This window comes from Chenopodium album, chromosome 24 (assembly GCF_948465745.1).
Source record: "Chenopodium album chromosome 24, dcCheAlbu1.1, whole genome shotgun sequence".
NCBI lineage: Eukaryota > Viridiplantae > Streptophyta > Magnoliopsida > Caryophyllales > Amaranthaceae > Chenopodium > Chenopodium album.
The window spans coordinates 14,618,379-14,631,406 of NC_137857.1; the positions used below are offsets into that span (position 1 = coordinate 14,618,379).

The 13,028-nt window shown below is 37.2% G+C and overlaps 1 protein-coding gene across 1 annotated transcript; it reads right to left on the minus strand.

The window, feature by feature from the left end:
• Window positions 1-1,336: 1,336 nt before the first annotated feature.
• On the minus strand, window positions 1,337-11,775 carry LOC145612058 (protein translocase subunit SecA, chloroplastic-like). Its single transcript, XM_081667435.1, has 20 exons — window positions 11,276-11,775; window positions 11,029-11,101; window positions 10,731-10,937; window positions 10,282-10,385; window positions 9,974-10,153; window positions 9,584-9,802; window positions 9,221-9,334; window positions 9,019-9,132; window positions 6,748-6,915; window positions 6,447-6,622; window positions 5,954-6,020; window positions 5,714-5,860; window positions 4,528-4,623; window positions 4,387-4,455; window positions 4,172-4,273; window positions 3,834-4,085; window positions 3,651-3,718; window positions 2,934-3,051; window positions 1,946-2,185; window positions 1,337-1,720 (listed from the first exon to the last, which is right to left on the minus strand). The coding sequence occupies exons 1-20, from the start codon at window positions 11,678-11,680 to the stop codon at window positions 1,574-1,576; spliced, it is 3,066 nt and encodes a 1,021-aa protein (XP_081523561.1). The 5' UTR covers window positions 11,681-11,775; the 3' UTR covers window positions 1,337-1,573.
• Window positions 11,776-13,028: the final 1,253 nt, after the last annotated feature.

Below are 13,028 nucleotides of genomic sequence, written 5' to 3' on the forward strand. Positions count from 1 at the left end.
CTATTTGGTTGACGCGTTTGATTTAGGCACATATATTAAGGAGAGGAGAGAAAGTGATAGAGAATGAAAAAGCAAGTGGGGTACCTTGTAAATCCTTGGTAAAAAATTTATCCAAAAAGGAAACGTGTCAACTAAAAAGAAACTTCCTAAAAAGGAATACGTGTCAACTAAAAAGAAACGAAGGTAGTATAAATTTTGAATGAAAATTTTAAGGGCCGACTAAGTAAGGATACTTTTTTAACCAATGAGAGAAGAGTGTGAAAATACCATTTGTACACTAAGGGCCTGTTCATATTTACTTAATTGAGCTGAACTGAACTGAACTGAATGGAGCTGAACTGAACTGAACTGAACTGATTGGAACTGAACTGAACTGAACTGAATTGAATTGAGCTGAAATGAATATTTTATGTGAGAGGGAAATTAAGAGCTGAACTGAACTGAACTGATTGGAACTGAACTGAACTGATTGGAGCTGAACTGAACTGAACTGAACTGAAATTAAGTAAATGTGAACAAGCCCTAAGTGTACATGTATCATCTCTCCAAAACTGTGGAGAAAGTGTGTTTGGGGACCAAAAAAAAAAGGGAGAGAGTGTATTTGGAGAGCACAAAACTACACTTTTTGGGACTCTCGCTCCACCATTGTGTGTGTTGCCAAAAAGATACATTATTGGAGATACTTTAATGGAGCATCTTTTCAGATTACAAAAGCATCTTTTCAAATTACAAAAGCATCTAGTTTTGACTTTTGAGGCGTGGTAACAATGTCCAACGACTACATTATCCAAGGAAGAAATCCCTTCGATTTCCAGTAGCCCTAAAGGCATCAAGCAACTCCTCAAAAACAAGATAATCACCAGCTGGTTGGTACATTGTCCAAGAAAGAAACCTCCACTTTAATTAACTTTAGAAAGGATACCAAGAGGTTTCAAAAAAAAAAAAAAAAAAAAAAAAAAAAAAAAAAAAAAAAGGATACCAAGAAAATATTTTTATTTTTATTTTTACTTTTTTCCTTTGATGGTTGCAATATTGCACGACACGGCAGGATACAGCTTGACCGTGTTGCACGTTGAACTTGTTGTTCCTGCGTCTGGTTGCTGACAGTGTATTTTACTTTTTTCCTTTGATGGTTGCAATATTGCACGACACGGCAGGATACAGCTTGACCGTGTTGCACGTTGAACTTGTTGTTCCTGCGTCTGGCTGCTGACAGTGTATTTTGGCCGTAAAGCATGGATGCTCAAGAAACACACTTTTCATTGCTGCCCTCTGCTTGATTTGTTTAACCTCAAACCATTGTATCAAAGGTGTGGACCGGGAAAATAAGACAAGCTGACAACTAAGGTGAAATCTGTATAGCCTTTGAGTAGTATATCACTATATCAGTATACCACAACACATCAGATGGTCGTGCTTCTCAATAAATTGAAATTCAGCAGATCTTTACAATTTCGAGTAGCCCTAATTTACAAAGAACCATCAAGCAATCATATGTATAGAAAACTACAAGCTGTGGGGAAAGATTTTATCCAAGGGCCAAATTGTTGCATATATACTTTCTCAAAGACGTCTATGTATTCCGAGGACTGGCAGATGAAGAGGATTCCATAGCATTGACTGGATTAGGATTTGCATCACCAATTCTTTTATTTTCCACACTGCTATCTAATTTTCCTTTTTGCTGCTGCTCCTGATCCTTCACCAGGACAGGTTGAAACTGCAAAGATGAGCAGAAATCTTTAAGATATCCATGATAAAGAACACTTCATCTATTAGTATGGAGAGTACTAGAAGGAACTCCCCCCAGACCCCCACCCACCAAAAAAAAACGAAAAAGTTGAAGAAATAAAACACGCAGAAAAAAACTCGAGAAGAAACACAATGAGGACACATAACATTTTGTAAGCACATAGTGTGACCAAACATCAGTTCAGATAAGAACCTGGTATACAGAGTAGATAACATTTCTTCTTATCTGTGCCATCATTTCTAGGAAAAGGTTGTAGCCCTCAAGTTTGTATTCTATGAGTGGATCTCTTTGTGCATATCCACGCAGGCCTACAGCTTGTTGAACAAATTTGATAGCCTGCAAATGTTCCTTCCAAAGGCGATCAATGTTGCTCAAGATAAGAAATCGCTCTGCTTCCTTCATCAGGCCTGGTGCCTGTTTCTCCACCATGTCCTGAAGGAAATTGAAGCATTATCTACATCTGTACAAAAGATACTTGGCAATGCTGAAAGATTCATATTACAATATTGTATCCACATCCCTCCGCATGTATAAAAGGTGACTGAAAAAATATTTAAGAACAACAAAAAATTCCACCCTTATCTTTGTAATTAGCTCAATTGAAAAGGTCAGAAGAGTCATGCAACCAGAGTCATCAAGACACACAGTATCCATTGAAAAGTAGATGGAAACTGTGAGACATCATGGTTAAATTTATCATGGTAGTTTTATAAATCTGAAGTCATGGAATAGACCAATAGACCATTTTTCAACCAAAGGCCTTCAACACTCCCCATAGAATGCTTTATGGACTATAGCCAAAAGTCAAACAAACTAGTGCTGCAAAATCACACCTCCCTCTAGACTAATTAGAAGGGTGTTTTCTGGCCACCATAAAAGCCCATCATGACATTATCAAGAATCCAAGACATAAGTGCATATCCCAGTAATCCCTATTTTTGTCTAGAGAGAGGCAGATGCAATGAATAACTTTCCTGACCAAAACGCCACACATGATGAAATGCTTTAGCAACTATTTATAACCGCCAACAGGAAGTACCAAGTGAACAGAAAATGAAGCAATACAGATAGAAAGAACATAGGGAAGAAACCAACGTACTAAGAGTACTTTAATGGGTGCATAACGATTATACTAAGGGAAAAGAGTAGGGAATATTTTAATGGTAAGAAAGAAACAAACCTTTTTCTGCAAATATGCCTCACGGCCACAACGACGAAGGTAATCTTGCAAATCTTCATAAGTTGAACAGTTGTTTGAGAGCAACTGTGGGGTTAAGTCATTCAGCAGATAGCAATACCTAGAAAAACAAATAATTGTCAAATAGATGAAAACCACTTACAGATGCCAAGATTGTCACAGAGCTTGGTACAACGAGCTGCCTTTCTTGCTAAAGAAACAATAAATAGAAGAAGCAAAAATAGAAAAGTAACCACACCATAGGTAACCCTAAAAAACTATTCCAAATTTTTAACTTGTCAATATGTAGATATGACAAATCACTGAGGATTGCAACCATCATATCAGAAACTTTTATTAACATGCGCAATCATTCCTTGAAATATCAAGTGTGATGCTAATTTATGAAAAGTCAATCTAAACTGAGTAGGCAAGATCCACAATTTTGATGTCTTCATATTTGGGAGAGCTGTCCTGAATTGTGAAACAAAAAAATAAATAAAAAATAAAAAAGCAATCAAAGGGACACATTTGTGGTGAATGTAAGCACATCTATGATGCCCAAAGCCAGTGATACACATAGTCACACACACACACACACACACAGTCACACACACAGTCACACACACAGCCACACACACACACACACACACACACACATTTTTGCATTATTGTTACAAAGATCAATTGCAAAATTGAAGTCAACATATTTTATCTCACTGTTGAATTTTAGCGATGAGCTTTTCAAGATCCCAACTTTCCTTTGGGGACTCAGAACCAATATTTGCCTGTACATAAACAGAGGGCAATCAAACATTAGAAGAAAAAAAAAAATAATAATAATAATAATAACAAAGGAGATGGAGAAATTATTCATTCTGTACAAAATTCAACAAAGATCACCTCTAGTATATCATCCATCGTTAATTCAGCGTACTCAATAAGAAGAGATTCAAGATTGTCTGACTCCAAGGCTCGCCTTCTCTCCGCATAAACTCGGTCTCTTTGGCTGTTTAAGACTTCATCATACTCAAATAACTGCTTCCTTATATCAAAAAAATAATTTTCCACTTTCCTTTGAGCTTCATCTAGTGCTCTAGTCAGCATCTTAGACTCAATGGGCAAGTCTTCAACTCTGAAAGCTCTCATTAGACCCTAGTGGTAACAATGAAGAGTGTTAGATACTACATACATGATAAAGAGTTTTCAAACAAAAAGTAGGGACACAAGAAAGGAGATACTTGAATGCGGTCACCACCAAATATTCGAAAGATGTTATCTTCAAGGCTAAGGAAAAAGCGGGAACTTCCTGGATCCCCCTGCCTGCCACTTCTACCACGTAACTAAATGATATAAAGACAATTAATTCAGCTAACATTCCACTTTTTTGCAGCATAGAACTTAAAGCAAAGAAAAAAAAATATAGAAACTTTATCATAAATTGATTTAAAGTCACCTGATTGTCAATACGACGTGATTCATGGCGTTCAGTACCAATGACATGAAGACCACCAGCTAATACCACCTGTCACAAAAAATTACATAAGGAAATGCAATATACATCAATGGCTTGTAGTTCAAACATAAGATTGCATACCGTGTTTTTCTCTTCATTAGTATAAGTCTTATACTCTTCTGCGATTTCCAAAAACGCATGTCGGAGCTTTGCAATGACTTCATCCTGAGCAGGACCCTGACATTTACCCACAATTGTAATCAGGCACAATAATATTAAAAGTATGTCAACTTCATTGATCATTGAATTTCCTGGATGAATCACTTCGTCTAGCATGGAGTAGTTTAGTGCTTTAAAGTTGAACATTTCACCCGCTTCCCATTTATTGGGAGGAACACATTCAGGGATTTTAACAAGTTACCCAAAATACTCCTTAATCACTTCCCTAGCTCTCTTCAACTTGGAACTCGAGGTATTATCGAGTGAACATTTGATATGACAACAAGCAGCTACAGATACAGAGTTCTGTGACTTAGTAGAGATCCAGTAGATAGCTTCATTGCCTAGAATTTGCTTTAATTCCCCTGCAACTCAATGGGAGGCGTTGGATATATAGGTGTATCATGTTTCTTTGAAATGTCCCATAAATCTCTAAGCAGATAAGAAATATATTTTGCCAGGAGGCTTATGAGGGGAAGATCCCATCTTTGTTATAATATACCCTAGTGACTGCATCCTTCAGTCTCTTGGTTAATCTGGAAACTTATACAGAATTGTTGGATCCCATCAGGAGAGGCTCAATGCCACAATCTCAACAGCTTGTATCATCTCATTTGGTATTTGCATGTGATTGATCTTTTGCAAACCCAATTATTGATGATATATATACTTCGTATGTAGGAATGACTAGAATGAGAAAACCACTGATAACTGCCACATGGCCTGCATGTCCATCCCAAACTCCTCCACCCCCCCCCCCCCCCCCAATATTTTTCAGCAGTATAAACAATGACTGTCTTACACTCTTACAGCTCTTACCTTTATGGGCCGTTATATGCACTGAATTCCTTTTTTGGATGTTTCACAATAGACACAATAGATGCACTGTTTTGCTTTTTGAAAATTTTTGGTGATATGACACAAATGCTCTTACTTAACCCACTAAAAATACATCAACTAGGCCCACTTGATCAGACCTAAATATGATGAAACATGCAGGTATAAAGAAATGAAAATTAACCTGGAGCGTAACGGGTGCACAGGATAACGACTGAAGAGGGGGGGGGGGGGGGTTTAAAGTATACATTAACAATTTCAAACTCCTTACCTTTTCACATGAATAAGAGAGACGCTCCTCTGCTTCAAGCTCACTTAATGATTTCCGGCCCCAAGTTTTGACAGCCAATTGTACTGCTTCGTCAACCAATTTGGCATTTTTTTGTGATAGTTTGCATGGAAACAAAGTTTCTTTAACCTAAATGAAAAGACAAGTCCATACCATGGGTTATAGAAGCAAGATATAATGAACTCTACCAACATCAATAGTATTACAAAATTAAGAGCACACCTTCCACGTTTTCATAGGAGGTGGGTTCTTCATGGAAACAAATCCTCCATCACCTGGCCTAACTACCCTGCAGGTGCAAAATATTAATGGAAGAATGGCTGACAATAATAGAAAACTGATAAGTGCAAAGTATTATAAACCAAGCGATCTTATCTGAACAGGATGAACTTAAATGTTAATGGAGTGAATTTTGAACTTTTTATAACTTCTACTAATACTAGTAGCCTAGTAGGTAGTTAAATAAACTAATGGTCAAAGTTGTGTATTGGCAAACATGAAACTATGAAAAGTCAGTGGTAGAACTAAAATAAAAACCTGAGGAAGTACATTGTTGCAAAGTTAAAATTTAAAGTCTATAGCTTTGACCCCGGATAGGCAATATAGTTAATCACAGCATGGTAGTTACATCTTAGAAACCTTTTTCATAGTATGACACCATCAATTACAGACACTGCTTGAAGGTTGAACAATTTGAGAGACTTCACAGCAGTACCTTGGCATAAGCATCTCACGAATTTTCAGTCTTGCCATAAATTCAGCATTACCCCCAAGAATGATGTCTGTTCCACGACCAGCCATATTTGTAGCAATAGTAACAGCTCCTACGCGACCACTTTGGGCCACAATCTCCGCCTCTCTTTCAACATTCTCAGGTTTAGCATTCAGAACCTCCACATAAAACAATGATCAAATAATGTCACCATCCATCTACCAATTTTTTTTTTTTTTTTTTTATTACAAGGTCTTTACAATAGTAAAAATATTCTTATTTAATCCATTTTGATTTACCTTACCTCGTGAGGGATACCAGCTTGTTGTAATTGCTCAGAGAGTGACTCACTCTGCTCAACACTTGTTGTTCCTACAAGCACGGGCCGGCCCGTCTTATGCATTCTTGAAATTTCCACTACAACTGCCCGCCATTTGCCTGCAGTTGCCCTAAAAACAACATCGGATTCATCCTACAAAAAAACAAATTTCAGATTAGTTAGCACAAGTAGAATTTGTTGAGAAAGACCTATGTTCATCTTGATGATTCTGATCTTATTACTGATGGAAGTCATTAAACTAGGACTTCTAGAATGTCTCTTATTATGCTATAATATAAACTTTGAAGTTCAACAATTTCGAAAAAAGGCTTTATATTGCAGAATCAAACGAAAATCTGTTACCCACATGGTGTTGCTTGCTCTCAATAAAGTTGAGCAAACTTCGTATCAAAAAATTATAATAAAAAAAACTGAACAAACTAATTACTGCAGTACTTTGCAACAATAATCACTTGCAACTTAAGTTTTTCCTTAGCCAATGTCAGGAAGTTAGCTATGACATTAGCCTATTTCAATAAGTAGGGGACAAACCTTTTGTGTTTTTGGGTGATTGTATTAAATTTTCTGAGATGCAGCAAATATTCCAATACTAGGTGGCTCTCACAGTAGAAAGTGATGGAAACAGCCCTCAGCTTGTGGAAAATATCATGCTCTCACTGTATACAATTAATTAAGCTATACGCTAAAACATGATTTCCTAAATGCTTGAAATTATAATGATAAAGTGGACCTTTTCAATTTGTCAATTCATTGCAAGGCCGCAAAGCATGTCACAGCATCTGCAACCTGTCACTTTCAAGACATTAACAGTCACAGGGACTGCGAATTTTTTTCTTTGATTTGACATGGACTGAACAGGTTTAACAACCTGTCAAGTTAATGTCAGGCCCATCTGCCACTGATTTTGGTATGACATGGTATAGGAGATAAAATCTGCTCAGAAATTTCCAGCAAATCAACAGGCAGGGCACAATTTTATAATTATAGATATGTAATCGTACTAGCCATATCTCTCCCCTTAGAGGAAGCAAAGTTGCTATACAATAGAGTCAACCCCTGAAAAGAGCTACCTTACAGACGAGTTTTTCTAAAGATGGATGAACTAGGATATTCAAGTATTTAACAACTAAAGAGAGACACATTGTGATTTACCAGTCCACAGCAAGATGAGGTCCTATTTACAAAGTTCAAGGTCTTAGTCAAGAAGAAGCACTTCACCTTCTTGGGCTTCAGTGAGAGACTGAGAGCAAAGGACTAAAGGTTGTAAAGTTGAACTTAGTTGTTCTAAATCCAAACATGACATTTTAGCATATGTAATGCTACTTTTTTTTTTTATCACCATATGAACATATATTCAAATGAAGAGGATATCATGTTCTGATGAAAGAAGTATATTAGTGTTCAGTTGGTATATCAAGATTATCAACTAGATGTCATGAACTTCATATGCTAGAAAAGTAGCATGTAATTTGTAAAAACATGCTAATAAAATAAAGCCATTAAGGTCAACACTTCATATTTTCACAATTTTTTGCCCATTGCTCTCCTCTCTCATAGAAGAAAGAATTGGTTAAGGAATGAGATAGTTAGGAAGAAAGTAAGGGTTAAATCTATTGCGAACAAGACGAAGGAGATCGCCTGAGGTGGTTTCGCAATCTAAGACAGAGATTGAGTGACACTCCTGTAAAGAGGCTTGAAGAGTGACAAAGTTAAGGAGTCATGACGGGTAGGGGTGGCAGACCAAAGAAAACTTGGAGGGTGGGTTAGGAAATATGGTGTTGGAAAGGGTAGAATGGATGGAGAAAATCTAAATTTATGAACTTTTTCTTTTTTTCTTTTACCTAAAGTCATTGTATTTTCCAAACTCTATTTATTTTCCTATGTCAAAGTTTTTTCCAACTTTTTCTAAGTTCATACTCGCTTGATCTTCCTCTCTTTTAACTCCCCTTAATCCTCTTTAATAAAACTTTCTCAGATTTTATGTTATATCCTCGTTTGGGTTTTCACTTTACACTAACCTAGTTTTTCACTATGTTTTTCTACTTTTGTCATCCACTTTCATTTTATCACTCTCACTTCTTTGTTTCATTATTGTGGACGATTGTGTTAGCTGAGTCCAAATCATTTTGGAGCTAAGGTTTTCTTGTTGTTGACTGGTTGCTGCTCTCTCTCTTAGACATCACTGTAAATGTATAACAAAACAATACCAAATGATTAAGAGGAGATTGAAGAGACCTTTCGTAGCATTGGTTTGTTTGTGGGAACAATTGTAACTTTAAGTTTGTATATACTCTCAAATTCTGCACTCTCAGTAGCTGCTGTGCCGGTCATCCCACAGAGTTTGGGGAACTGCACAGGGGAAAAGATCACAGTAAGATACCTTAGAGTTGAATGTCGTGCAGCATTAATGAAAAGTTCAAGAATGAGAAGCAGGGACCTGAAGAAAAAAGTTCTGATAGCTAATTGAAGCCAATGTAATTGTTTCATTTTGTATAGGCAGGCCTTCTTTTGCTTCAACGGCCTGGTGAAGCCCATCACTCCAACGCCTCCCCTAACAAAAAATCATAAATTTATTAAATACTGAAGCTACTTCAATTATCAGCAAAGGTTTAACATCAAGGTCATTTTGCAAAGTACAAGGCCACCACATAGAATTTCCCTAAAGTATATTAATGTCCTTTGAGGTCATTTTGCATATACTTTTGCTAAACATCAAGGCATACCATCCAAGCACAACCAATAATCCATATATTATATCATTATCGAGTCAATTACTCCAGAATCAAAATGTTAAGCTAACCTGCATTACACGGCCAGTAAACTCATCCACTATAAGGATCTCCTTGCCACGAATTATGTAGTTCACATCTTTTAAAAAGAGCTCTTTTGCCTTGATTGCATTCAGAATGTATAGTGCCCATTGCTCTCGAGGATCATATAAATCCTTTACATCTAGAATCTCTTCAGCATCTTGATACCCTTGTTCCATGAGTAGAACTGATTTTTGCTTCTCATCAACCTGAAATGTTGCCATGGAAAAAATAAATCAAGCACAATGATCAGCAGAACAGATAAAAGTATTCTACATTATAACACTTTCCCCTGTATATCTTGAAGATTGCAATTTGCTCCAGTAAACAGAAGACAGAGCAATATATAGCCCCACTAACTCACTGGTCTAATTTCCTACCGTATAGTGTATGTCTCGTTCGAAGGCAGAAGCTATTTTGGCAGCTTTGTAGTACCGCTCACTAGGCTTCTCAGCAGGTCCAGATATGATCAAAGGAGTTCTTGCCTCATCAATAAGTATAGAATCAACCTCATCGATTACGCAGAAATTGAAACCCCTCAGTACGAGCTCATCAACACTCTGCAGTATCCAAGAGTACATTTAGGCATTCAGCAAGATCATACCTACGAGAGAGTCGTTTTGCAAGTATAAAAAGGCCAAAATGAAGGCAATAACTTGTTTAATTGTTAATCATAGAAGCTACTTTCCGTGGCAAGATTATCTCTCAAAAAATCAAATCCAAGCTCACTGTTAGTGACATATGTGATGTCACATAAGTAATTTTCCCTCCTCACTTCACTTGTCATGTTCTCTGTAACAAAAACACAGAAAATTCATCAAATGTGAAGTAATGCTTATAAGTTGATGACATGCAGACCTTTGAGCGAAACAGGCAAATTGTAACAGGACAAAGAGCAAATTAATCTGGACACATAGCTCATTAGGCTTATGAGTTATGACAGAGTATCTTGTAAGTTGGATTGTCTATTTGCATTTTGCAATGAACTAATGAACACCAACTGATGTCAACGCGTACAAACTTCATCAGTCACATTAAAACTCTGACTAAAAAATTCAAAGACCCTAAACATACATTAAGCATATATAAATAGATATGAACAATAAATAAATTTGACAAAAAGGGAGTAGCACATACGCTGAACAAGGCCAACCTTGAGACCAAGAAATCGAGCAACTTGACCAACCCATTCACAATCACGGCGAGCTAAATAATCATTAACAGTAACAACATGAACCCCTTTACCCATCAAAGCATTGAGATATGCTGGTAAAATGGCAACTAATGTCTTCCCTTCTCCGGTTCGCATTTCTGCTATTTCTCCTTTATGTAACACCATTCCTCCTGCACATCGATTTTTTCCACATTATTGTAGCTTAAATTCAAGCACCTCTAAAAATAAAACGATAATCCTAACACGAGACGGTCATAATACCAATAAGTTGGACATCAAATGGACGAAGGCCTAAAACCCTCTTGGAAGCCTCCCTTACAACAGCAAAAGCTTCCTATATAAACAGAGAAAAAACAGTAATTAAACAAGCAAGATTGAATTATTGAAGTTTAGCTCGAGTGGTTAAAGCTTCCCTCCTGATTTCAGGTGATCCTAGTATCGATTCCCATCACTGATTGAATTAGAAAGTACTATAAATAAACGAGGAATAAAGGGTGCATAAATTTACAGGAAGAAGAGAATCAAGGGATTCGCCGGAAAGAGCACGCTGCCGAAGAACAGAGGTGCGGTCTTTGAGCTGAGAATCTGATAAACTCGAAATCTGGGGTTCTAACTGATTAATGAGCGAGACGGTGGCGGAATACTGCTGTCTGGTGGATTCAGCAGGATCGCCACCCTTAAGGTTGAACAACATGTTTCCCAAGTTCAGAAGTCCGCCTTGTGCCGAGGCCGAAGCTCTAACCTGAAACTGCGGCAATTCCCCATATTTTCTTGCTCGTCCTCTTTCTTGATCAATTCGACGACGAGTACTAATCCAAACGTAGCTGAATTGGTTGTGATTGAATGGTGAAGAACAGCATGAAGAAGCGTACAAAGACGACAATTGTAAAGCACTTCTTGCGCAGGATTCCATCTTAATTACTCTACTGTATTTTTGATGCTTTAGCGTTGTCGCCGGAAGCTCAATTGCTTGACATGGAGACCAGAATGTTTAGTGGCCAAATGTGGCAAGAGAGACGAAGTGGATAAGAGTTTAGGGGGCGTTTGGTTTACAGAGTGGTATGGGGTTGGAATCAGGAATGGGGTTAAGGTGGTATCGGGTTGGAACTTGATACTTAATACCATGTGTTTGGTTTAATTCTGGAATGGAATATCTCACTATTCTCTCCTTTTATTTGATACCTAAGGGAATGGAATGAGCCAAACCCACCTCCCCCCCAAGGTTTCTAAACCCCATACCTCATGGGTTTGAGGTATGGGTTTGAAATTCATATTTTTGACAACCAAACATATGATATGGGGTTTAGTCATTCTAAACCCATACCTCATACCTATATTTCGTGAACCAAACATATGGTAGTATTTCAGATTGTTAAAATATTTTTGAAACCCCTTTTTAAATTTAGAGGTGATCAAGGTTAGCCACTAGGGCCGAGCAAAACTACCCGAAAAACTGAAAACTCGAAAATCCGTTCCGTTACTGTTCCGAAAATTAGGGTACCCAATTCGATAACCATAACAGTTTGGATACCCGTTCCGATTATTTGTTATCGGGTATGGTTTTTGGGTATCATTTTAAAATTCACGAGTACCCGTTTCGTTCCGATAAGCAATTATTTTGTTTTTTTTCCCACTTAAATCTATAATATTTAAACTCTTACATTACTTCATAATCACTATAAATATCAATAATTAGTAATGTTATTAATAATTTGGTCAAGATCATGTGGTATTGTTGTTAATTAGTGTTAAAAAAATATCATAATAACTAATTTTTTAAGTTTAATTATCACTATTGGATACTTTAATGGGTACCCGATAACCGTTGCGAAAATCCGTGTTCCCGAACTTATCAATTCGAGTTATGGATATCACTTTTAGTGATATTGGTTATCGGGTACCTGAACCGTTAGTACTAACGGTACGGGTACCCGTCCCATGCTCACCCCACTTAGCTCAGCTCAATCCGTCCTAATTTTGGGCGGATTTTGGGCAAAATTTTCCGGCCCAAAAATTTAATTTTTTAAGGCGGGTTTTGAGTACGTTTTTATGCATATTTAGTTGATTTTTTAGGTCCGGTTTGAAAATGGCCCGAAAAGCTCGACAATTTTAGGCGGATTTGGGCACAAAATTTTTGGCCCGAAGCTTGGCCCGGCCCGACCCAAGAAATGAGCTTAATTTTTTAGCTTCGGCCTAGCCTAGTCTTCTATGAAGAGCTTTCCTAAAATAATGCTCCGAAGAGTTGCAATTTTAAATATACA